Source organism: Cervus elaphus, chromosome 5, assembly GCF_910594005.1.
Source record: "Cervus elaphus chromosome 5, mCerEla1.1, whole genome shotgun sequence".
Lineage (NCBI taxonomy): Eukaryota > Metazoa > Chordata > Mammalia > Artiodactyla > Cervidae > Cervus > Cervus elaphus.
In genome coordinates, this window is record NC_057819.1 from 119052675 (window position 1) to 119077690 (window position 25016).

Sequence of the window (25016 nt, forward strand, 5' to 3'; positions counted from 1 at the left end):
CCTTCACAGATGAGGTTGGCGAAACTTGAAAGGTTAGGTGACAGGCCCAAGCATTTTGTCTGTGGAGGAGCTGGCCGGAGCTCAGCTCCAACTCTGTCCAGTGTTCTTTCTCTTAAACTCTTCTCTTTTGAGATGTTCCAGTGTCATTTTAAGAAGTTACTTTTTTGATCATTCACTGTAAGGACAGAACTTGTCTCATGTGCTTTTCTTTTTTGAGTTGTAGAGGAACATACTCTTGGTTCTCCTGCTCCCTTGATAGTCCCTTTTTCCTACCCTCTGCCTGGAACTTGCTCTCCCCCTCCCCTTCAAACCCTGTTATCTATCGAAATATGTATGTGCAAGGCCCAACCTGGCTGGGATTTGAAGCAAGGTGACTCTTGGCTGAATGGATTTTTTTCTACAGTGCTTGAATGTGCCCAAGAGTTTGGAAGGCTGGACAACTAACAATAAGTAAACTGCCATCCTTTGCCCTTTCAGCAGGTCTATGTTCCGTGAATACAGGAAGAACTAAGAGTAAGGAAGAAAGAAAGGCAGAACCATCACCTGAAGTACTTGCCTACCCCCTGGAAAAGTTCAAGTCTCTTGCTTATTTTCCCCAGGCCACTCGTTGTCACACATCTTCAGACATCTGATCAAGGAAGCATCAGAGGAAAATAAAAAGTTGGGTATCTGTGTATAAGTCAGTGTCCTGGCTCAGATGTCGGTGGAGAATGTGATTTTTTCTCTGGTGCTGGGCGATCAGAATGGGAGCCTTCTGTGTAGGAAGCCGCCTAGCTGAAAGAGCTACTGCACCCTTGCCTATTTCCCATTCCTCGGTAGACACTGAGCGGCAGGCCTGTTTTCCCCATTCTAGCACTTATTCTTAGAGCCCCCTAAGTACCCAGGAGAGCCTTGTTTTTAATCAAAGGTTGAAATGGAACCTCCCCCAGGGCGCACCAAGACAGTCCCTTTGGGGCAGCGCCCCCCGCCCCTTCCGAAGGGCAGCACTGTGGTGGGGGTGGGGGCTCAGCCTTGATCCCAGAGCACCTCTTGACCCTAAAGACGCCCTGCCAACCAGGTACGTGGAGGTGAAGCTCTGTCCGCTTTCCACGGCGCAAACGTGGATTTGGGGAGCGGGACGGTGGGTTCGGAGCGTGGCGGGGCGTGGGAGCTAGCCAACACGAGGGGACACAGCCAACTCACTAACTGGGCGTCTCCGGGGAAGTTCGGGCGGGGTTCGTCGGCTCTCGGCTTTCTTCCTCTAAAATCCATCCTGGGCAGAGCAACCCCACTTCTCACCCAAACTCGTGGAGATCAGGGATTAGGCGGGCGCGGGGTCCGGCGAGGCGGATCCGGGAAGCGCCCGGCCCAGGCAGCGAGGCCCCTCCAGCGTTGGTCCGCGACCCAGGGCGCCGGCCCAACCGCTCGGCTGGGGCCGGTCCCGCGGGGCGGGGGCCGATTTTACGAAGACGGCTGCGGGGGCTCCGGGACTCCAACCCAGCCGGGTCAGACCTCCCCTCGCGTCGCGGTGCGTCCGTCGGCGCCGCCCGTCAGCCCGCCCTCAGCCGCCCGGCGAGGCGGCGGCCTCCTTCGCGGCGCGGGGTCCCCTGGTTAACCCCTGCCCGGCAGGCCGGCCGCTGATTGGAGGAGGCGGGGCGCCGGGGCAGTGGGGACCCCCCCACCTTCCTCGTCCCCTCCCCCTCCTCCCCCACTGTCGGCACTTCCCCCACCCCCCCCCCCAGGAACCCCCCCTGCCTCCCAACCGTGCAAATCTCGCGAGGAAACACGCGGTTTCACTAGTGTGTTTACACCGATCACTACTAATCCGGACCGAACCGATCCGGATTAAGGGGCCGGAGGCGGGTCCTGGGCTCCAGCGGTTCCGACCCCCCCGCCTTCCGCGCCGCACCCGAGTGGCCCCTAGCCGAGCGGGCCCCCACCTCCCGGCCGGGCCTGGGCCCTTCTGCGCCTCCCTTGGCCTTTGTCCGGCGCCAGGAGACCGGTCCCGCGCCCCCCGCGGCCGCCCGGGCCCGGGCCCGCGTCAGGCGCCTGGCTCTGTACGCGAGCCCGGGGATCTGCGGCCTCCGAGGCCCCCCTCCCCCGCCCGCCCTCTCGTGGTGCCCGGCGCCGGCGGCGGCTGCCGGGGCGGGGGGTTGCGGCGCTCAGGAGAGGCCCCGGCTCCGCCCCGGGCCTGCCCAGGGGGTGAGCAGAGCGGTCCGCAGCCGGGTCGGGTCGGGGCCCCTCCCGGGAGGAGCGTGGAGCGGCGGCGGCGGCAGCGGCAGCGGCGGCGGCAGGTGAGAGGCTGAGCCCCGGGCGGGGGAGGGCGCCGGGCCTGAGGTATTAACCGTCCGGGCGACCCCCTCGGCTGAGGAGGCTGCGGCCCGGGCCCACCCGGGGGCCGGCGCCGGGCCGCAGCTCCCTGGCGCTGAGGCGGGAGGGGCTTCCCGAGGGTTGCGGGTCGCCGAGGGGCCGGGTCGAAGATGGGAGAGGCCCAGGCGGCCCCGGCCTGGGAGTGGGGCTTGGGGCCGGCGGGAAGAGGGGGGCACCCGGGCAGCTGGAGGCCCCGGCAGCCTCCTGGGCGCCCCCGAGAGCTGGCCCGCCCTCCCTCCGTGACAGGTGGGCCTGGAGTTGGGGAAAGTTTGGAGCCGGCGGGAGACGAGGGGCGTCGGGACCAGGCCCCATCGGTCCTGCTTTCCGGCTGTGGGCTACAGGGAGGATCCCAGTCCAAGGCCCCGCTGGAATGAGACTGAGTGGATCTTTCCTTAACATGAGTTGACATTAAATGGAATAACCGCTGGGGCGTCATTTTCCGGGCCAGGCCTGGGGATGGAGGTTTAGGAAACGTGCCGAGAGACCCTGGGGCTTGAAGGGAGGCTGCAACCTCTGCCATTCAGGCCTCGATTAGGGCAGGGCGAGACTGGAGGAAGGCCACTTAGGGAAACACTCTCTCAATCTCTCTTTTTTTCTTTTTCTCTCTTCTTTTCTAAGATGCCTTTCTACCCTCCTGAGAATTTCCTAATTCCCTCTCTAACCTGCACTTGTCTGTGTGGGTGAAACTTTAATTTGCCACCCTTTCATTCCTCTTTGCCCCAGGCTCTCAATCCAGGAAGGGAAATGAAACTGGAGGCTTTGTAGGGGTTGTTACTGAAAATTGTGGAGTTGTTAGATTGCAGAGGGGCATGTTTAATTCATGTTTTCAGTGAACTTTTAAATCATGCCAATCATTCCAGTAGCTATTTAGTAATATATTCAAAGGGGTTGTAGGTAATGGTGTATGTACCTTTTCTACTTTTAATATTTGGGCGGTTTCCAATGCGTTCTGCAAGAGTTGATTTCTTGCAAACGATGGAGGTATTTGCTGAGAGTAGCCTGTGCATTAATTGGTCGTGGAAGGAGTTTAAAAATGGTGTCCTCTTGCCCCTCCCTGCTTGGAAGGAGTGCTAAAAGCAGATGTCTAGAGCAACCTACTGCTCCAGGGAGTGGCAGAGAAAGATTTTATAAAGGGGTGGTTATGGAGCCATACTAATTTCCTGAGTGGATGCAGGTTGATGGTTTTACCATGGGTTTTCTATTAAAATGAAGTAATTAATTCCTTTTTTCATGCTCCTCAGAGAAAGGAGGCATAATATAATAGCGTTAAGTTATTAGTAGCTTCTGATTCATGCTGTATTATTTTGAAGTTATTATTAATGATTCATATTTTTAGTTTAAGAACTAGTTCCTGTGTGTTTGGGAAGGGAAATACCCTTCAGTATTTACCTAAATCCAAAGGTTGATAGAAGAAATTTTCTGTTTTTGTAAGCTAGGCTTTGCTCAGCTTTTACAGAGATTATATGAAAGGTTTGAGGGTTTTGTTGTCTGTTAAAATCAAATCAGAACTAGTTAAGAATAAGTGACCCTCAGAAGAAGACTTTTGAGCCACTTTGTAACTTTAAATGTATTACTATTTGATATAGCGCCTTGTGGTTTATTACTTATATGCTATATTTATTTGAGGTTTATCTGTATGTGAATATTCTGTGAAATAGTTACTATCCATTTTGTTGTATCCAAGAATTGGTTCTTCATGTTTTAGCTTTTATGGTCTCACAATCTACTTTTTCTTTTTCAGTAGAAATGATGGAAGAATTGCATAGCCTGGACCCCCGACGGCAGGAATTATTAGAGGCCAGGTTTACTGGAGTTGGTGTTAGTAAGGTGAGTAAAATGATGATAATGAACACTGCTCATAGCCAACTTTAAACACATTTAAAAGCAAAGAGCAAACTGGATGGCTCATACAGATACATTGAAGGAAGAAGATCTGGCTCACAGTTCCAGTGAACTTTTAAATCCCATCAGTTGTTGCACTCATTTAACAATACGCTTGAAGGTACTCTGTGTGGAAATATTTACTTCTTTTTACCCTCTAATGTGGGAGAGGTTTCCCATGGGTCTATTGCAAGGATACTAACAGGATGTGTCTCGATTCTATGCCACATTTTGTCAAAACTCCTCAGTCACTCTGACAGAAACTGCTAATGAAAAGGTATTGGCATAGCTTCATTACACTGGGCTTTTTGTATGGTTACGTGTAGAGTTTTGAAAAACGTGTCCCTGCTGTATCACCTCTCCAGATCTGCAGGTCAGCAGATTCCTCATGACTGTACCCCAGACTCCTTTTCCTTTCCTCCTATTTTCCCTTCTTGTTCACTGTTTTTGTTCCAGTAGCATAAGATCAGGCCCTATTCATGGGCAGTGTTATGGCTTCCTGTGCATCTTTATGAAACTGCTGCCTCACCCCTCTACTCTGATCGGAGGGCTTTAGAACAAAGAATAAAACCTACTTATGATTTTAGTACAATATGTAAGATATATTTGTGATGTTTTATTTAAAATCTTCACCAATCCAAGATGTTGTTTACTTGGACCTGAGACTAGAGAATTTTTAGTCTTTGACTTCTTCCTGTACTTTCCAAGAAATATTACTTCTCATGACAACTTGGGTCTTAGTCTCATGCTTTGGTCAGTAGCTTCTTAAAGGAGAAGGTGTTCGTCAAAGTTTAGTTAGAAAAACTGCTTTGATGAGTGTTGTAATTTTGGTGGGCTGGAATAACTTGATAGTCTTTGTTCAACAGATACTGAATACCTGCTGCATACTAGGTACTGTGCAGGATGTTAGGGATGACACCTCAGTACAGTGCTTCCAAGCCCTTTCTGTATAGAGGAGACGTGGTATAGATAGAGGATAACTGGGATGGGAGCTGTATTAGACCTGTGGTGAGGTACTATAGGAACACAGGATTTGTTACACATTTTGTAATTCTTGGTTTCTTGGCCTCTTTAATTTAAGTAACTGACTTTTGTGGCACTTTAGTGCAACTGTGCTCCTGACTGTTGTTACATGTTAGTTGTGTGTCTGAATTCTCTGATCTAGGTGAAGTAGCTTCAGCTGCACTTGAATAGTATATTTGAGTGTTAAATTGATCTCCGATTCAGTTGATTGCCTAATAATGACTTTTGCTGGTAATTCAGTAAAAGTCTTGTATCCAAATCTGTCTGTTCAAATGCTCACCCACTTTGTAAGAGTAAGTTTGTATTCAAATTGTATATGGTTTCAACTAATTGGGCTTTGTTAGAATGCTTTTCTTTCCTTTTGATTTTAGGTTCCTGGTAGCTGTATCCAAGTATACTGTCCATGGGGTAGAGCATAAGTTATGGGAATGAGTAACATTGTGAATTCTGCGGCCCAGGCCCAGCTAAAATCATGTAACTGAGGTGTCAAAAAAAAACTTAATCTGTTCAATAGGAGTTCTGCTTTAATACATAGAAAGAAGTTCATTTTTATCCAAATGTTTTTGTATCATTAATTGTATGTTATTTTGAAGTTTCCAGTCATGATAAGTATATTGATGATAATAAATCTGTTATTCTTGTACCACTAGGAGAGTTTTTACCCATAGCAAAGAAACTTTGGGGGGGGAGTGTGGGAAGCAAGTAATTATCCTGTAGTTTTGTGTAGTTAGGAAGAGAAAAAAAGAAAATCTCCATTTTGTAGGACTTATTATGACTGCAAGCCATTGTTTCTCTCAGACCGCTTATTTGAAATAGGAGCGGGGAGGGGGCCATGGTACTGGGAAAAAAGGTGCTTTTGGATAGACGCTTCCTTCTAGCCTGGAACTCCTCATTATGGGTCATCATTTCTCAGTGAGGATGTCGCCGTGTTGATGACAGCTTTCAGTTTTGCAGAGATCATGAGTGCTCTCAGCCCTTGGAAGTGGGAGAGCAGAGTGGCTCTCCTGTGACAGTGCCACCTAGCGGGGCTGGTGCAGCCGCGTGGCTGTCTCTTGAGTTTCTCCTGACTATTCGTAACATTTTCAGTACTTTTTGATGTCCATAGAAGGAAGAAAGTTGGTGCCACTGTGGATTCTTTCCTAGTGGACAGGATGTTTTAAGTAGCTGCAGTCTTTGAACTTCCTGGTGATTGTAGATCTTCTGTCATGTTGCCTTGAGTGTTTTGCACCTGCAAATTAGATATACAAAACTTAGGCTAGAAGAAAATGGCCATGCTGCCACATTTATTGCTTGCAGTATTTAAGTTGCTCTTTGCTTGTATTTAGGTTATTTGCAAATTAAAATTTTTCTTTCACATTGCATTTATGCACATTAATTTTATATTTAATATTTAATTTATAATAACTGGTAAACCAGAACATTTGTTCTGCACTTTGGGATGTGCCATGTGGTTTTGTTTAAGAGACTGATGTTTTCTGTCATCAGTGAGTGGGTAATAGAGGGAAGGAACCCGACGTGCACTGTGAAGCTGTAATGACTTTCCTCCCCTACTCTAGCTGCCACTTTTTAGGACGACCTGTAACCGTTCTCTTAGCATTTTTGAGATGATAAGTTAATTGGGTTATGAACCTACTTCTTCATGTCTTATTGACTTGGCATGTGAGCGCTGCTTCTTTTTTTTTTAAGATCTCTTCCTTTAAGTACTAGATAATCCACTTCCAGTAATGTGAAACTGACTGTACCTTGTATTTGTATGTTTTCAATGAGAACTTAGTGCAGTTTATATTCCCTACTCTCTCCCCTTTTGACTACTTAGATACAGGTAGTCTCATCTCTGTGATTCTGGAGACTGTAAAGTAGGTGGAATTCTACCCTTACATGTACTATTTATCTGTACCTAGTTGAATTTTAATGCTAATGTAGTAACAAATACTTCCATAGTATTTTCTGTGTGCCAGATACTGTCCCAAGTATGAAAAAAAGCAATAAGTGAATTTAGATCTTTCATAACAAGGATACTAGTCTTAATAAACATTCCTTCTCTTTTTATAAGACATGCTAACTGATGCCCACTGCATTGCTCCCACCAGTTGATTTATAGACTTACCAAGGACCACTTTATGACAACTTGCCCTTGTGTTATAATTATATGGCTCAATACAAAATTGTGATAACCATTGACATAAAATGAAACAATTGTTAATTCTGTGAAAACTAAGTTATCTACCTTGGAAAGACTGAATATAAAATGAGGCAATAAGGAGATAACTATAAAAATTTATTAAAATATTTTTTTTAACCTAGAAGAATTCTTCATTTAGATACTTGGCAAGTATCTTAAAAGTGCTTGCTTCACTTTTAAAGAAATTGAAACTGGAAATAGTAGATGATGCATTATGGGTGTGGTTTGTGTAAGACAGTGTGAAACTACAGTCAGTAGATCTGTAACTCAGTAGGCCTATATCAAAATATTGGCAATAGAATAAGAGTTTCTATACTTTTAAGTTCAAAGAAAACATTTTTTTTTTTTTTTAAGATTCCTCACTATAACTTACTTTTTTGATTAGTGTTCTTGGTTTCAGTTGTGTTGAATAAAAAGTGTGTTGATGGTGTTGAAAAGAAGAGCGAAATGAGAACCATGAAAAGTGGGACTCCCTCTTTTGGCACAATAAGAAACTCATTTCCTATCTTTTATAAATTTGTGAGTGATACATGATCATTCTAAATGATCACATGTGACTTCAGAAAAGATCTTGAACCAGCTGATACCTTTCTCCTGTCATGTAGTACATTGTATCAATTAGAAGGTATCAGTTATGGATACCTAGTGTTAGCTATTTCACATGCCAGTGCAGGAAATTGTTAAAAATATGTTTAGGTGTTTACATTTAGTACATAGTTAGATGGTCAGTAAGCATAAATGCTGAAAAACAGTCTACATTTATACCAGTTTTAAGAGTATTCTTAAATTTATTATTATGTTTGCCTTTATGTTCTTTTCATTTACAAATCTTCCTTGACTTATGTCCTGATAAACCCATTGTAAGTTGAAAATATCAGAAGTTGAAAATACATTTAACACACCTAACCTATCATAGCTTAGCCTAGCCTACCTTAAACATGCTCAGAACACTTACGTTAACCTATGGTTGGGCAAACTCATCTAACACAGAGCCTGTTTTATAATAAAGTGTTGATTATCTCATTTATTGAATTTTGTTCCAAAAGTGAAAAGCAGAATGATTGGGTACAGAACGGTTGAAAATGTGTTGGTTCTCTTACCCTCATGATGGCATGGCTGACCGGTAGCTGTGCTGCCCTCACCACTGGGCAGCGTGAGAGAGGATTGTGTCACATATGACTAGCCCAGGAAAAGATCAACATTCAAGATTTGAAGTATAGTTCCCACTGCATGTGTATCATTTTTGCACCATCATAAAGTTGAAAAATCGTTAAATGGAATGATTGTAAGGCAAGGACCATCTGTACTTAAAAATTTTTTTAATTCTACCCTTATTTTTACACGTAGTCAAGTATCAGCTCATTTCTCTTCTTTCTCTAGCATTTGTCTGCCCCGCGGCTACTGCCTTAATCCAGACCTTCCTCATTCATAACTGTAACAGTTAGTATCTCCCACCTCATTCATCTTTCTGTAAACTGCTACCAGTTATATTTCTAAAAATACCAGTAGTATTGTTTTACTCCCTTACTTTAAAGGCTTCACATTGTCTGCTGGATGGAGTTAAAACTCCTGACTTTTCAACTTCATGGATTGCTGTCCACTCCCCCACTGCTGTGTGCTGCTGGCTCAAACCGTGGCTGGTCTCCTGACCTGCAGTGCTGCCTCCTCTACTGCTCCTTTTCATTTGTCACATGAACCTCCAGTTTACTCTTCAAAGCATGATTCAGATATCCCTTCTGTATTGCTTTTCTGGATAGCCTCACCAATCTAGTTGCATTATCTAATTAGCACCTGATGACCTGTCTTTATTATAACACATTTGCTCTCCCTGTTAGTCTCCTTGAGAACATGGATGTTGCCTTTATTTCTGACTGTTCAAATGCTCAGCACATTGTATATACCAAATAAATCTTTGTTGAATTGGGAAAGAGTTGAATTAAAAATAGTTGTCATCCAAATAGGCATGTTTCTTGTTTTAATGTAGTTTCCAAACTCTTGGCTGAAATTGCATTTAATGTAAGGACATATTTGTATTGTTGTTTAGTCACTCAGTCATGTCCAACTTTTTGCGACCTCATGGACTGTATGTAACCCACAAGGCTCCTGTGTCTGTGGGATTTTCCATGCAAAAATACTGGAGTGAGTTGCCATTTCCTACTGCAGGGTATCTTCTTGACTCAGGGATTGAACTTGTATCTCCTGCAAGTCTCCTACATTGCAGGCAGATTCTTTACTGCTGAGCCACTGGGGAAGTATTTGGACTTAAATTTTTCTTAGGTTTCTTTCAAAATCTCTCTTATGATTATTCTACTTTCTGTTGAAATTTTTTTCATTTATTATCTACAATGAAAGATAAAATTCTCATTCTATTTCCCCCACCTTCAAAGTTTTGCCAGCTATTTGTTTTTTAACATTGCATTTTTCCTTTCTTCTAGTTTGAAAGTTATGTACTCAATAGTTACCACAGAAATTACAGTATGGATCCTTTATATCAAGGATTGATGTTAATCAATACCTCTGCCCTCCTTTTTGTCAATATAAGGGCCTTGAAACTTTAACTTCATTATTCCTCTCCCGCTTCACATGCTGCTGTTTTATATTTGATTGTATGTGTATATATATTTAATTAGTAGACTTTATTTTACAGAAAATTGAGCAGTTAGTACAGAGTTGTCATATACTACTATCCCATCTCTCCAGTTCCCCATTATTAACATGTTACATTAATGTGGTAGACTTGTTACAGTTGATCAATGAGTATTGATACCTTTGTTATTAAGGAAAGTCCTTAGTTTAACATTAGGATTTACTCTTTGTGTTGTATAGTTCTATGGGTTTTGATAAATGAAAGAGTCATGTGTTAACCATTTGTATATATATGTTTTTAAGAACACACAGATTTTTATTGAATCTGTTTTATAGTTATGTTCATTTAGCCTAACCTACATGTTTACCTATGTTGTATTTACCACTTTCTTTGTTGTTTGTTCCTTTTCACAACTTTGACCTTCCATCTGGAATACTTTTTCTTTTGCTGAAATACATCCTTTGGAATTTCTCTAGTGTGGGTCTACCAGTAATTGTCTTCCCATTGTGTCTGCTTTGAAATGTCTCTTTTGGGTTTTATTCTTGAATGGTGGTATTTTGCTAGGTTTAGGATTCTAGGTTGGCTTACTATGTTCTTTTAGTACATTGTTTACTATTGTCCACTGATTTCCTTGATCTCATTTTACTTTTATTATCATTGCCATTCTGTTGCACTTAGTCTGTCTTTTCTTTGCCTGTTTTTGAGATTTTCTCTGTCTTTGATTTTCTGCACTACAATGTAGAGATGAGACATATGTCTAGATTGGATTATTTACACCTGAATATTTTGGAGGAACCTGAACATACACATAAAATAAGTAGATTTTAGCTTTTAGAGCAGTTTTAGGCTCACAACAAAATGGAGTGGAAGGTATAGAGACTTCCCAGATACTCCTGCCTCTTCACATTTTGACAGGTGATGAACCTGCATTGACATGTCACCATCCAAAGCCCAGAGCATACATTAGGGTTCACTCTTGGAGGTGTATATTCTATAGATTTGGTCAAGTATATGATGATATGTATTTATTATAGCATCATACAAAGTTATGCTGGCGTAAAATCCTCTGTGCTCCAACTGTTCATCCCTGCCTCCTCCCCTAGCCCACTACTGATCTTTTTACTGTCCCCATAGTTTTCTCTTTCCTGGAATGTCATATAGTTGGAAATAGTTGGAATCATACAATATATAGCCTTTTCAGATTGGCTTCTTTCACTTCAGTTCAGTTGCTCAGTTGTGTCCGACTCTTTGCAACCCCATGAATCGCAGCACACCAGGCCTCCCTGTCCATCACCAACTCCTGGAGTTTACCCAAACTCATGTCCATTGGGTCGGTGATGCCATCCAACCATCTCATCCTCTGTCGTCCCTTTCTCCTCCTGCCCCCAACCCCTCCCAGCATCAGGGTCTTTTACAATGAGTCAACTCTTCGCATGAGGTGGCCAAAGTATTGGAGTTTCAGCTTCAACGTCAGTCCTTCCAATGAACACCCAGGACTGATCTCCTTTAGGATGGACTGGTTGGATCTCCTTGCAGTCCAAGGGACTCTCAAGAGACTCCTCCAACACCACAGTTCAAAAGCATCAATTCTTCAGCTCTCAGCTTTCTTCACAGTCCAACTCTCACATCCATACATGACCACTGGAAAAACCATAGCCTTGACTTGATGGACCTTTGTTGACAGAGTAATGCCTCTCTCTGCTTTTTAATATGCTGTCTAGGTTGCTCATAACTTTCCTTCCAAGAAGTAAGTGTCTTTTAATTCCATGGCTTCAATCACTATCTGCAGTGATTTTGGAGCCCCCAAAAATAAAGTCTGCCACTGTTTCCCCATCTATTTCCCATGAAGTGATGGGACCGGATTCCATGATCTTAGTTTTCTGAATGTTGAGCTTTATGCCAACTTTTTCACTCTCCTCTTTCACTTTCATCAAGAGGCTCTTTAGTTCTTCTTCACTTTCTGCCATAAGAGTGGTATCATCTGCATATCTGAGGTTATTGATATTTCTCCCAGCAATCTCGATTCCAGCTTGTGCTTCTTCCAGCCCAGTGTTTCTCATGATGTACTCTGCATATAAGTTAAATAAGTAGGGTGACAATATACAGCCTTGATGTACTCCTTTTCTTATTTGGAACCAGTCTGTTGTTCCATGTCCAGTTCTAACTGTTGCTTCCTGACCTGCATATAGGTTTCTCAAGAGGCATGTTAGGTGGTGTGGTATTCCCATCTCTTTAAGAATTTTCCACAGTTTACAGTGGTCCATACAGTCAAAGGCTTTGGCATATTCAATAAAGAGAAATAGATGTTTTTCTGGAACTCTCTTGCTTTTTTGATGATCCAGCGCATGTTGGCAATTTGATCTCTGGTTCCTCTGCCTTTTCTAAAACCAGCTTGAACATCTGGAAGTTCACAGTTCACGTATTGCTGAAGCCTGGCTTGGAGAATTTTGAGCATTACTTTACTAGCATGTGAGATGAGTGCAGTTGTGCGGTAGTTTAAGCATTCTTTGGGATTGCCTTTCTTAGGGATTGAAATGAAAACTGACCTTTTCCAGTCCTGTGGCCTCTGCTGTGTTTTCCAAATTTGCTGGCATATTGAGTAGTATTCATTTGAGTTTTCTCTGTGTCTTTTCATGGTGTGTAACCTCTCTCTCTCTCTTTTTTTTTTTAAAAAGCCCTGAATAGTATTTCACTGTCTGGCTGTTGTTTTTCAGTCGCTAAGTTGTATCCAACTTTTTGCAACCCAGTAGACTGCAGCATACCCCTAGTTTAAAGACTTATTTACTTGTATGTCTGTGTCAAGTCTTAATTTTGGCACTCAGGATTGTCCTTGTGTCATGTGGATCTTTCGTTGCCGGGCACGGACTCGGTAGATGTGGCGCTCAGGCTCGTTGCTTTGAGGCACTAACCAGGGATCCCTAAGCGGGGGTCGGATCTGCATGCCTGCGTTGCAGGATAGATTCTTAACCACTGGACCAGCAGGGAAGTCCCTCTGCCACATCTTATCTGTCGATTCACCTACTAAAGGGTGTCTTGGTTGCTTCCAAGTTTTAGCATTACAAATAAAGCTGCCATAAACATCTGTATGCATATTTCTGCCAGTGGTTGAATTATTTTGACTTATTCTTCTTGGAATTTATTGGATGTCTTAAATCTGTGGGTTGCTGGTTTTCATCAGTATTAGAATTCTCAGCCATTGTCTTTGCATATATTGCCTCTGCCTTACTCTGTCTTCTTCTTGCACTCTGTTTAAACGTATGTTAGACTTTCTTACTTCATTTTCTCTGCCTTTTACCCTGTCTTCTGTATTGCTGGTCTTTTATTTCCCAGGGCTTAATACTGAGTAGGTTCGTTCTGACATTTCCATCTACTTTTTTATTTCTTCTTATACCTTCCCCTTATTTATTTTCTCTTTAAATTTGTCTAATCTTCATGCTTCTATCCATTGAGTTTTGTTGAGGGCTGGTTTATTTTTAGGTGGCTCTTATCCTCAAAGGATAGCCCTGTGCTCCTTGTTTAAAGTAGAAGGTAAATTTCCCGGAATCACCTCATTGGGCAGGCCCTGGGCTTTGTGGTTTCCTTTACTGAACTTCACTCTCTTTAAAATTGTAGTAAATGAGTTCTTCTTGTTGAGTTGCCAAGTCATGTCCACCTCTTTGCAACCCTGTGGACTGCTGCAGCACACCAGGCTCCTCTGTCCTCCGGTGTTTCCTGGAATTTGCTCAAATTCATGTCCATTGAGTTGCTGGTGCTGTCTAACCATCTCATCCTCTGCTGCCCCCTTCTCCTTTTGCCTTCAGTCATTCTTAGCGTTAGGGTCTTTTCCAGTGAATTGGCTCTTAGTATCAGATGACCAAATTATTGGAGCCTCAGCATCAGTCCTTCCAATGGATATTCAAGGTTGATTTCCTTTAGGATTGACTGGTTTGATCTCCTTTTAATCCAAGGGACTCTAAAGTCTTCTGCAGTACCAGTTTGAAAGCATCAGTTCTTTGGTGCTCGGCCTTCTTCATGGTCCAACTCTAACATTTGTACACAACTACTGGAAAAACCATAGCTTTGACTATATGAATCTTTATCAGCAAAGTGATACTTCTGCTTTTTAATGTGCTGTCTAGGTTTGTCATAGCTTTCCTTCCAAGAAGCAAGTGTCTTAATTTCATGGCTGCAATCGCCATCTGCAGTGATTTTGCAGCCCCAAAAAATAAAATCTGTCACTGCTTCCACTTTTTCCCTTTCTGTTAATATTTGCCATGAAGTGATGGGACCGGATGCCATGATCTTAGTTTTTACATGTTGAGTTTCAAACCAGCTTTTTCACTCTCCTCTGTCACCCTCTTTAGTTCCTCTTCAGTTTCTGCCGTCAGAGTGGTTCTAAAAGCTGTGGTAGGTCGTACTAGAACCGGTCAGTTTCAACTTATTTGGCATCAGTAGTTGGGGCATAGACTTGGATTGCTGTGATGTTGAATGATTTGCCTTGGAAATGAACTGAGATCATTCTCTTGTTTTTGAGGTTGCACCCAAGTATGCTGTATTTCGGACTCTTTTCTTGACTATGAGGGCTACTCCATTTCATCTAAGGGATTCTTGCCTACGTAATAGGTATAATGGTCATCTGAATTAAATTTACTCATTCCTGTCCATTTTAGTTCCCTGATTCCTAAGCTGTTGATATTCAGTCTTGCCATCTGCTTGACCACATCCAATTTACCTTGATTCATGGACCTAACATTCCAGGTTCCTGTGCAATATTGTTCTTTACAGCATCAGACTTTACCACCAGTCACATCCACAAGTGAGCATCATTTCCACTATGTCCCAGCCACTTCATTCTTTCTGGAGCTATTGGTAATTGCCCTCCACTCTTCCCCAGTAGCCTACTGGACACCTTCTGACCTGGAGGGCTCATCTTCCAGTGTCATATCTTGTTGCCTTTTCATACTGTTCATGGGAGTTCTCCAGGCAAGAATACTGGAGTGGGTTGATATTTCCTTCTCCAGTGGACCACATTTTGTCAGAACGCTTCACTATGACCCATCTGTCTTGGGTGGCCCCATATGACATGGCTCATAGCTTCACTGAGTTATGCAAGCCCCTTTGCCATGACAAGGCTGTGATCCTGAAGGGAGTAGTAAATATATACATAAAAAAATTTACTATTCTAGCCATTTTTGAATGTATAGTACATTCACTTTGTTTTGCAACCATAATTGTGATCCCTCTCAAGAACTTCATCTTGCAAAAGTGAAACTATACTCACTAAACAATAACTCCACGTTTATGCCTCTCCTTAGTCCCTGGCAACAATCATTCTGCTTTCTGTGTACATGAATGTAAGTGCTCTAGAAATCTCATATAAGTGAACTCATACAATATTTGTCTTTTTTGTAACTGGCTTAGTTCATTTAGCATAATATTCCTCAAGATTCATCCATGTTGTAGCATCAGATTTTCCTTCCTTTTTAAGGCTGAGTAATATTACACGTACCATATTTTATTCATCCATGTATCTGTCATTAGTCACTTTGGTTGCTTCTGCCTTTTGGCTACTGTGAATAATGCTGCTGTGAACATGGGTGTACAAATACTGGTTGAGTTCCTGCTCTCAGTTATTTTGAGTGTATGTATAGAGGAGGTATGATTGGATCTTGATTAAACTCTTTGTTGAAGCTTGACCTCTTCTCATCCTATATTGTTGACAAAGTACAGTCTGAAAATTGTGATTGTTTTTCTTTTAGTCTACGCTTAGCAAAAACCTTAGAAGTCTTAAAAATTTTGTTAGCTTCTACATAGGGACTGATAATAATACTCAAATTGCAGTTATTTTTTGCAAATAGTATTATTGGCCCAGGAGTTTGAAGAACTAAGTAACTTGGTGAGTTACATAGGATAGCTTTTTATTTTAACCAAACCATAGTTTAATTTTAAAATGATAACAGCAAGTGGCTATCCAGATTTGCTGTACTCAAATTTTTTAGAAATAGATAACTTTATTTATTTAAATATTTATAAGGCTGCAACGGGTCTTAGTTGAGGCATGTGAACTTTTAGATGTGGCATGTGGGATCTAGTTCCCTGACCAGGGGTCGCAGCCAGGCCCTCTGCGTGGGGGGCACGGAGTCTTAGCCACCGGACCACCTGCTGTATTAGAGTTTAACAGCATGTGCCTGCTCAGTCGCTCAGCAGCGTGTGCATGCTCATGTCTGACTCTTTGTGACACCATGGACACAGTCCATCAGACTCCTCTGTCCATGGGGTTATCCCAGCAAAAATACTGGACTGGGTTGCCATTTCCTCTTCCAGGGAATCTTCCCAAAGCAGGGATCGAACCTATGTCTTGTGTGACTACTGCATTGGCAGATGGATTCTTTACCACTGAGCCACTTGGGAAGCCCATTTTAACCAGTTTTGTCCTATGAAGACTGTTAATGTTGCTTATATAAAGATAACAAGGTGATGGTATCTGTTCTAATAGTTGTGACCTGTGTGACTGATAACTTTGCTTTTATAAAGAGTAAATATCTAACTTTTCTGGAGAAGGAAATGGGAACCCACTCCAGTATTCTTGCCTGAAGAATCCCATGGACAGTGGAGTCTGGCGGGCTACAGTCCATGGGTCATAGTCAGACATGACTTCGAGAGATATTGCAAGGTAGCAAATGAAGGGGCTTCTCTTGGTCCCAGTTTGTATTGTGTTCAGTTGATGACAGAGCTTCCAGGAGCACACAGAAGGCCCGCCGTCATTTGCCCTTCAGCAGGCTTTCTCGGCATACCAGTGGACACCAACTGCAGCCCAGGGCACCAGTAAACTCTGCCACCAGCAACCAAGCCATGGTCTCTCCAATATGTCTGAATCTCAGCCTTTGGGAAGGGAGTACCCCAGATGTGGTTTCAGTCTCCTGACTAGACCCAGACTGATACATAGTATCAACTTTATTTCCTTTCATGTGTCTTTTCTCGAGAAACTTCTAGAAGATACATTCCATAAACACCAGACAGAAAATCATAAAAGAGAAAGGCAGCATATTAAGGAAGCAGATGATCCAACAAAGGAGAAAAGTCAAGAAAATTTTCAGAACAAGGACTAGGGAGCCAACAGCCCAGAGTGTTGTAGAGGGACAGAACACCTGAGAAGATTTATGTCTCCAGAGAGGGGAAAGTGGAGCCTGATACATCACCTGATGTGTTTGAAATAAGCATTAATCCCAGGAAACGGTACCCTTTTTGGTTTAGTGATCAAAACAGTGCAAATATTACTGTGACATATAATGTTCATTTATAAGAAATTTTTATTTATTTTAAATTTAAATTAAATTAATTAAAAATAAGATATATAAGTAAATTAAATAAATAAAATTGATTTATATTCTGTTAAGAAAAAAAGTAAACACGTGGCTTTCATCGCATAGACTGTTGCCAGAGTTGGTGTTGATTTAATTCCTGTTTTGTCTGTCTCCAGAGGAATACTAAGGATTAATTGTGAAATTAAAATATAATCTGAAAGCCCAGCTAATCTCAGGAGATGATGCCTCTAGTTCAGGATATGTTTTGTTATATTAATTAACATTAGCAGGTAGATTTAATGTCCAAATTTGGCAGAAACCACTAGCATTAAACCAAAACTCACTTGTCCAGTTTCCATTATAGAATAAAGGCACAAAGTAGTCCATCAACTTCTTCTGAAAAGCTGTTTGACCTGCTGTGTGATAATCTGGATGAGGTGAAGGGAAAGGTACATAATAACTATATTGAAATTTTAGTGCCCCCATTTTTCAGCAGTGGAGTTTTGCTAACTATTTATTTACTTTGTTTTGAGCTCAGCTGACTCTTAGTAAGTCTGTTACTGTGTGTAGATGTTACAGAGGATTAAAAAAAAAATCAACCAGATGTACTGCATACACTTGGGGCACTTATATAATAAGGCAGGAATGGACCCTTATGTCTATGGCACACAGCTGATGGTGGATATAGAGATGTGAAGGTGTTTTGAGCCTGAAAGAAGGGGCACAAGTACATATGTATATTCACTCCCTCCATTAAAAACAGTATGGAGATATGAAGGCATTATGAGCCTAAAAGAAGGGAGCTTAGTAAATAATTTGCTCAGGGGTCAGATTGTGTGTGGAAGGATGAAAGTTTTTGCTTTGCAGTAAGATCACTGTAGCTAAACAACCTAAGAAAAATTCTGATAAAATATTATGAATAAGTTGCAGAATGATAGTATAGAATAGCTTGGTTTTAAAACTTAGCAAAACTGCTTAGGATCTAAGGCAGAGTTGTTTTTTTTTTAAGAGTTAATTTTGATTAGGTGATATATTTACATAATACAATATTTAAAATATTTTAAAAGTACACAGCGAAACATCTCTGCTACCCTTTTCCTTTTTTTTCTGGTCACACCCTGCAGCATGGGTGATCTTAGTACCCCAACCAGGGATGGAACCTGTGCCCCCTGCCGTGGAAGCCTGGAGTCTTAACCACTGGACCACCAGGGAAGTCCCTGCTATGCTTTTCCTATGTCCATTTGGTGTTCTTCCCTGGAGACAACTGTTAGCAGTTTCTTGTATTTTATTTATGTGTGTGTATATATCATACATGATGATATATTATCCATGTGGGTGCATGTGCAAATATGTATGCATATTCACCTCCTCCCTTTTTTTTTTTTTTAAATACGAAGATGAATATGTTATATATATTATCGTGTATTTTCTTTTTTGTGTTAAAAATATTTTAGAAATTGTTTTAGTACATATAGAACTTCCTTCTTTTTTTTCAAGGCTGTTTAATACTCCATTGTACAGCTGAACCATAATTTAATGCTTTTCTTGTCTATAGGCCCTTAGATGAAAAACAGGGTTTTACTGACATAAGCAGTGCTTCAGTGAATAGCCTTGTACAGAATGTCACTTCACATATGTTTACTGGATAAGTCCCTAGAAGTAGAATTACTGGGTCAAAGGAACTGGGTCAATGAACATGTGTAATTTTTGTAGTTATAGCCATAGTCCTCTCCATAGAGAATAGGAATATAACTATATTCTTCCATCAATTAATAAAAACATCCCCGTAGTAAAGTATGTTAAGGGAGTTATTTAAAGGAATATGTGGACAGATGCTAGGGTTCTTGAACCTGTAAAATAATAGGTGAAAATTTGTTTATATGTGTTTATGGCTGTGTCTTTTTCCCAGAAGACAGGTCCACATTTTTTTGCTGCATTCTTAAAAAGTTCAGTGATTCAAAATAGGGTTAAAAAGCATTATCTGGCAGTTAGTTGTTTCAAATTAGAACATGTTGTTTTGTATGATATTTCTCTTTTATGGAAATATTTGGGTAGAAGCATGTAAGTAATCATTAGAGATGTTGTATGGAAAGTTACTGTGTAAGAGAATGGTCTAATTTAAATCCAATTCCCAATCTTTTATTATTCTTCGTTTCACTCCCTGGGAGGCCATGTTTTAAAAAGCCTGTTTTCTATTAAACTGCATTTATTAAGCAATACCTTATTTCCCCAATTTTGTTAATTAGAGCTTTAGAACAGTATGAGGTCAGTTTTACTACATAGAATTAATCTTTTCATCTATATTGAGGTGATGAAATTTTAACTAAAGTCCAGTCAATTTGATATTTTAAATAGGCTGTATAGGTGAACAATAGTTCAGGACCCCCATTATTATCTTTGGGACTTAACTAAGAAACATATCTCTACTCTATATCAGGTAACTAAGAAACATATCTCTACTCTATATCAGGTAGCTTCCAAGGGTCTTTTGAGTTCTGTGTGTCAACAGTACATATTCAGAGATTTTGTTGAGGACCAATATTAAGTTCTGCCACAAGTTTTGTTACAAGTAAACACTCACCATAACAGATTCTAAGAGCTTTCATATTATGGGATAATGGAGTTAATTTGCAATTATAGTATACATATTACTGGAAGTCACACTTCTGTATGTCCTGGAGAAAAAAACAGGTCTCCATATGAATTAGAAAGTTTAAAAGATTTAATTTAGAGATAGTTGATGATGTTATGTAAAATTCTTTTTTTGATCCTGTATTGTTATTTGGTGGCTTGTTTTGAAAGAGGATTTTTCTAGGGATGATTTAAAATATTTCATATAGGGGAAAGTTTGGTGAACCTATATATCATGCTAGACACTAGAGCAAGAGTTAAAAGGTCTTGCCTGTTAGTAGCACTCAATTAGGATTAACTTTTTTTTTTTTAACTGTTACATATTCTGGAATAAAACCTGAGGAGCTGTTTGTTGTATAGAATTATTTATTGTAGATACCTTATTTTATCTAGTTCTTCAGTTTTCTTTATTTCTGAAATAGAAATTTAGAACAAAACTTTTATTATGGGCTATCCTTACATAACTTTTTATAGTGATATTTGCTATAAATGGGAATTTGCTTTTACTAACAGATCTTTGACAGTGAATTTTTTTTTAAATTTTTTTATTGAAGTATGGTTGATTTTCAATGTTGTGTTAGTTTCAGAAGTATAGCAAAGTGAATCAGTTATATTAATACATATACATATATCCTCTGTGTTTTAGATTCTTTTCCCATAGACTATTGGGAAGTTGACTGTGATAAGTTAAATATGTATACCATTAAGAAAATAGCAAAACAGATAATAGCTAATGATAAAATAGATTAAATGAAATACTTGAAACAAATATGTTTCACAGTTCTAAAGAAAGATGGGGAAGAGGAAAAGAAACAAAAGCTAGGAAAAAAGTAACATAGTACATTTTGACTCAAATATATGATAATTAAATATATTATAAATGGTCTAGTACTTCAATTAAGAGTGCCAGGTTAGATCACTGTGATCTAACCAGTTAGATCTATGTTATCTGACTATGTGCTATCTACAAGAAACCCACCTTATTTGTAACCTGTGTCTTTATATTTAAAAGGATGGAAAAAGATACTGTATAAACAGTAAATATAAAAACATTGGAGTGCGTATATTGTGTTAGACAAAGGAGACTTCAAACAAGGAAAATATTACAAGGGGTAGAGGGCATTTCATAGTGAAAAAAGGATCAATTCATTGAGAAAACTCAGCAGTTGTAAATGTTAGGCATCCAATAACAGAGTGAAGCAAACACTGACAGTTGAAAGGAGCAATGGGCAAATCCACAGTTTAGTTGGAAATTGCAGTGTTCTCAATAATTGATAGAACATGCAGGCAAGAAAAAAATCAAGAAGGATATAAAAGGTTTATACAAACACTATGAGTGAACTGTACCTAATTGACATTTACAGAACACTGCCCACATAATTTTCAAGCGCACATGGAAGATTTATCAAAACAGACTGTGTCCTGGGATATAAAACATATTTCAACACATTTCAAAGGATTAAAATTATATAGAGAGTACTCTGACTACAATGAAATTAAAAAGATACCTGGAAAATCTCCCAAGTATTTGCAAGTTAAGTAACATACTTCGAAATAAACTTTAAAGAAGAATTTACAAGGGAAATTAGAAAATCTTTGACCTGACTGAAAATGAAACCCAGTCTGTCAAAATTTGTGGTATACAGCTAAAGCAGTGATTTAGGAGGAAAACATATAACTGCTAAATAAATGTCTAAAATCAGTGACCCAAGCCTCCCCCTTAAGAAGTCAGAAAAAGAGCAAACTAAGTAGGAGAGAAATAAAGAGTTGAAATAAATGAAATAGAAAGCAACTCTGAATAACCCTGTATTCATTAAAAAAAAAAATTGTGTTTGTAATTAAAAGCATTTCCACAAAGAGAAGTCCAGGCCCATGTGACTTTATTAGTGAGTTCTATCAAACATTTAAGGCAGAAATAGTGACAGGATTTTCACAAATTTTAGAGAACACGCCACCAGCATTACCTTGATACCAAACCAGGCAAAAATGTTACAAAAAAAGAAAACTATAGCTCAGTATCCCTCATGAATACATATGTAAAACTCATTAACAAAATATTAGCAAATTGAATCTAGCTCTTTATATGTTTTATCCTGTATGATACATCATGACCAGTTGGGCTTAACCCCAGTTGCAAGGTAGATTGAACATTAAAAGTCAGTGTTATCTACTATATTAATGAAATAAAGACAAAAAGCTAAATAATCTTATAATAGGTTCATAGAAAGTACTTGAAAAAAAGTTTAGCACTAATTTGTGATAAAAGCTCTCAGCTGGCTATGAATAGAAGGGAACTTTGTCAATCTGATAAAAGGTGTCTATTAAAAACCTACATTGAACCTCACACTTAAATGGTGGAAGATTGAGTGCTTTCAACCCAATTTCCAGAACAAGTCAATTCACAACTTCTTTACAGCATGTTCTGAAGGTCCTAGCCAGGTGCAGTAAGGCAAATAAAAGGAATAAGCTTATAGATTGGAAAAGAAAAGTAAAATTATGTTTATTTTTAGATGTCTTACGGATGACATGATTATGCATGTAGAATGTTCTGAGTGATTTAAAAAAATGGCTAGAGTTTAAGTTTAGCTAGATTACAAGTTGAATTTATGCAACACATCACTTGGGTTTCTTTACACTTGCAATGTATAATTGGCAATTGAAATTTGAAAAGCAATACAGTTTGCAGTAGCATCAAATAGGATAAATAAAGAAATGTTCCCTGAGAACAGAAGAGTTGAGAATATTTCTTAGAGATCCTTGTAATAGAAGTTGTTTTGTATTGCCATTTCATTAAGGTACAAAGGACTAAAGAACACTCATTTGTTTATAAGCACATCTTCATTAAATACCTTTATGTGGAGAAGGAAATGGCTGCCCACTCCAGTATTCCTCCCTGGGAAATCCCGTGGGCAGAGGAGCTTGGTGGACTATAGTCCATGTGGTTTCAAAGAGTTGGATACGGCTTAGCAACTAAACAGCAGCAGCAAATTGCATTTTATAGTTCTTTTTTCACACCTAGTGTTTTTTAAAACACATTTTATTATTAAAAAACTTTGTATAAAAGCATAACAGAATAAATAAATAAATACCTATTATGTAATAGTAAAGAACAGGGGAGCCTGGTGTGCTGCAGTCCATGGGGTTGCAAAGAGTTGGATTCGATTTAGTGACTGAATGACAACAACAAATGTAATAGATACTGTGCCAGGGACATTGTGTGTGTGTGTGTGCATGCTCGTGTTCATTAGCTCAGTTGTGGCTGACTCTGAGGCCTGTGAACTGCAGCCCGCCAGGCTCCTCTGTCTATGGAGTTTTCCAGGCAAGAATACTGGAGTGGGCTGCCATTTCCTATTCCAGGAGATCTTCCGGACCCAGGGATTGAACCACATATCTTGTGTCTCCTGCATTGGCAGACAGGTTCTTTACCACTAGCGCCACCTAGAAAGTCCAGGGACATAGTACAGTAGTGAATAAAAGATTATCTCTTCACTCATGGAGATTATAATCTAGTGGAGACTGAAGGGAGAAATAGATTTAGGGTGCTGAGTTACTAGCATTGGTTTAGCATTTTTTATTTAGATCATGTTCAAAACCTTTTGCCTTTTAGTTAGAACTTCAATATTGTGACTTGCTGAATAACCGGGCCTCTATGGGGGCAAACTATTTTGTTGTAATAGGGTAGTTAAAACTTGTTGGTTTGGTTGGTTAAAGTTCAGTATTAAGGATGGTCCATTCATATCTTCCCATACTCCCATTAAGCACCAGCTTTATTTCAGGCACTATTTTACCCACCTTTCCGATATATACTATTATTTTATTTAGTCCTTACAGTATCTCTAAGGTGAGTGGTTTTTCCTGTTTTATCACAGATGAGAAGACCAGAGCTCATAGAGCTTAAGTGATTTGCCTAGTTCCTTACAGGGATTCAGTGATTCAGTCCCATACCGGTCTTATTTTATTTTATTTTTTTACCGGTCTTATTTTAAACTGTTGGTATCGCTGTCCTCAGTCATTTTTCTGTTGGTCACACCACTGGGCTGTCCCATTCTTCCCATTCCGGAAATGCAAGTAAGTGAGAGCAATTTTTCTAGTGCTGAGTTTGAGTCTGTTCTATGTTTTACTTCAAAAGTAAATCAGAAGAAAAAGACTGTTAAGCGATACAGTTTTTGGTGCTCTTCACAGATGATATCAAGATACCAGTTTTATTTTGGCTTTAATACACTTTAATGGAAGGCACAGTCCGTTTAAATTTTGATGTTTAATTCTGAGCCACGGGCTGTGTGCCTTGGAAAATAATGTGTTTTAGGGATGTAAATAACAGTAACCTAGCTAAGTTTTTTACATGGGTTTTACCAAAGGTTAGTATTGTGATTTTTGGAATTGAAAGATGAGCAGATGAGATTGCCAGGCCTTGGTGGGAAACCTCCAACTGTCTTTCCCCAATCAGATAGGTAGAAATTTGAAGCAGCTAGGATCTGTGTGTGTAGGAGGTAGGGCGATTGATTATATAAACTTAAAATTACTCTCTTAAATTCTAGCCCTTGACGGGGCATAAAGGGCATTAGTGATGTCTGCCTGGCCTTTTTTTTTTTTGGCCATGCCATGCAGGATTTTAGTTCCCTGGCCAGGGATTGAACCTGTGCCCCCTGCAGTGGAAGCTCAGAATCCTAACCACTAGACTACCAGGGATTTCCCTGCCTGGCTTTCTACAGATGAGTCAACTGAAGATCAGGGAATTCCCTGGTGGTCCAGTGGTTAGGACTCTGAGCTTCCACTGCAGGGGTACAGGTTCAGTCCCTGGTTGGGGAACTAAAATCCCACAAGCCATGTGTAGCACGGCCAAAAATAAATAAACTGAAGATCAGATAGAGCGCTGACTTGCTAATGATTGTGCCGCAGTCAGTAAATGACAGAACTGGAGTTTAGACTTCTGCCTCCTGTCATTATACCAGTATATTGGGCTCTGCGGTAAGAGTTCTGTTAGACTGTTTCCTGTAGGCAAGGGTTTGTTCTTACCAATTAATTAATGATCTCTTCAAAACAGTAAAAGCCAGGAACCTTATATTTATTGCTCATCAAA

At 40.5% G+C, this 25016-nt stretch overlaps 1 protein-coding gene and 1 non-coding gene across 7 annotated transcripts in view; one reads left to right on the top strand and one right to left on the bottom strand.

The window, feature by feature from the left end:
* Positions 1-2135: 2135 nt before the first annotated feature.
* The window catches only part of TLK2 (tousled like kinase 2), a 122465-nt gene continuing 99584 nt past the window's right edge, over positions 2136-25016 (top strand). For 4 of the 6 annotated variants that reach the window (XM_043904956.1, XM_043904959.1, XM_043904958.1 and 1 more), the window contains exons 1-2: positions 2136-2273; positions 4091-4176. In XM_043904956.1, the coding sequence (XP_043760891.1) occupies positions 4096-4176 (81 nt within the window). In that variant the 5' untranslated portion in view covers positions 2136-2273; positions 4091-4095. The remainder of the gene's footprint in view (positions 2274-4090; positions 4177-25016) is intronic. The other 2 variants (XM_043904957.1, XM_043904961.1) reach the window with 1 other exon arrangement.
* Positions 24553-24625, bottom strand: TRNAG-UCC. The gene has a single exon. It is a non-coding gene; the product is annotated as a tRNA-Gly (tRNA).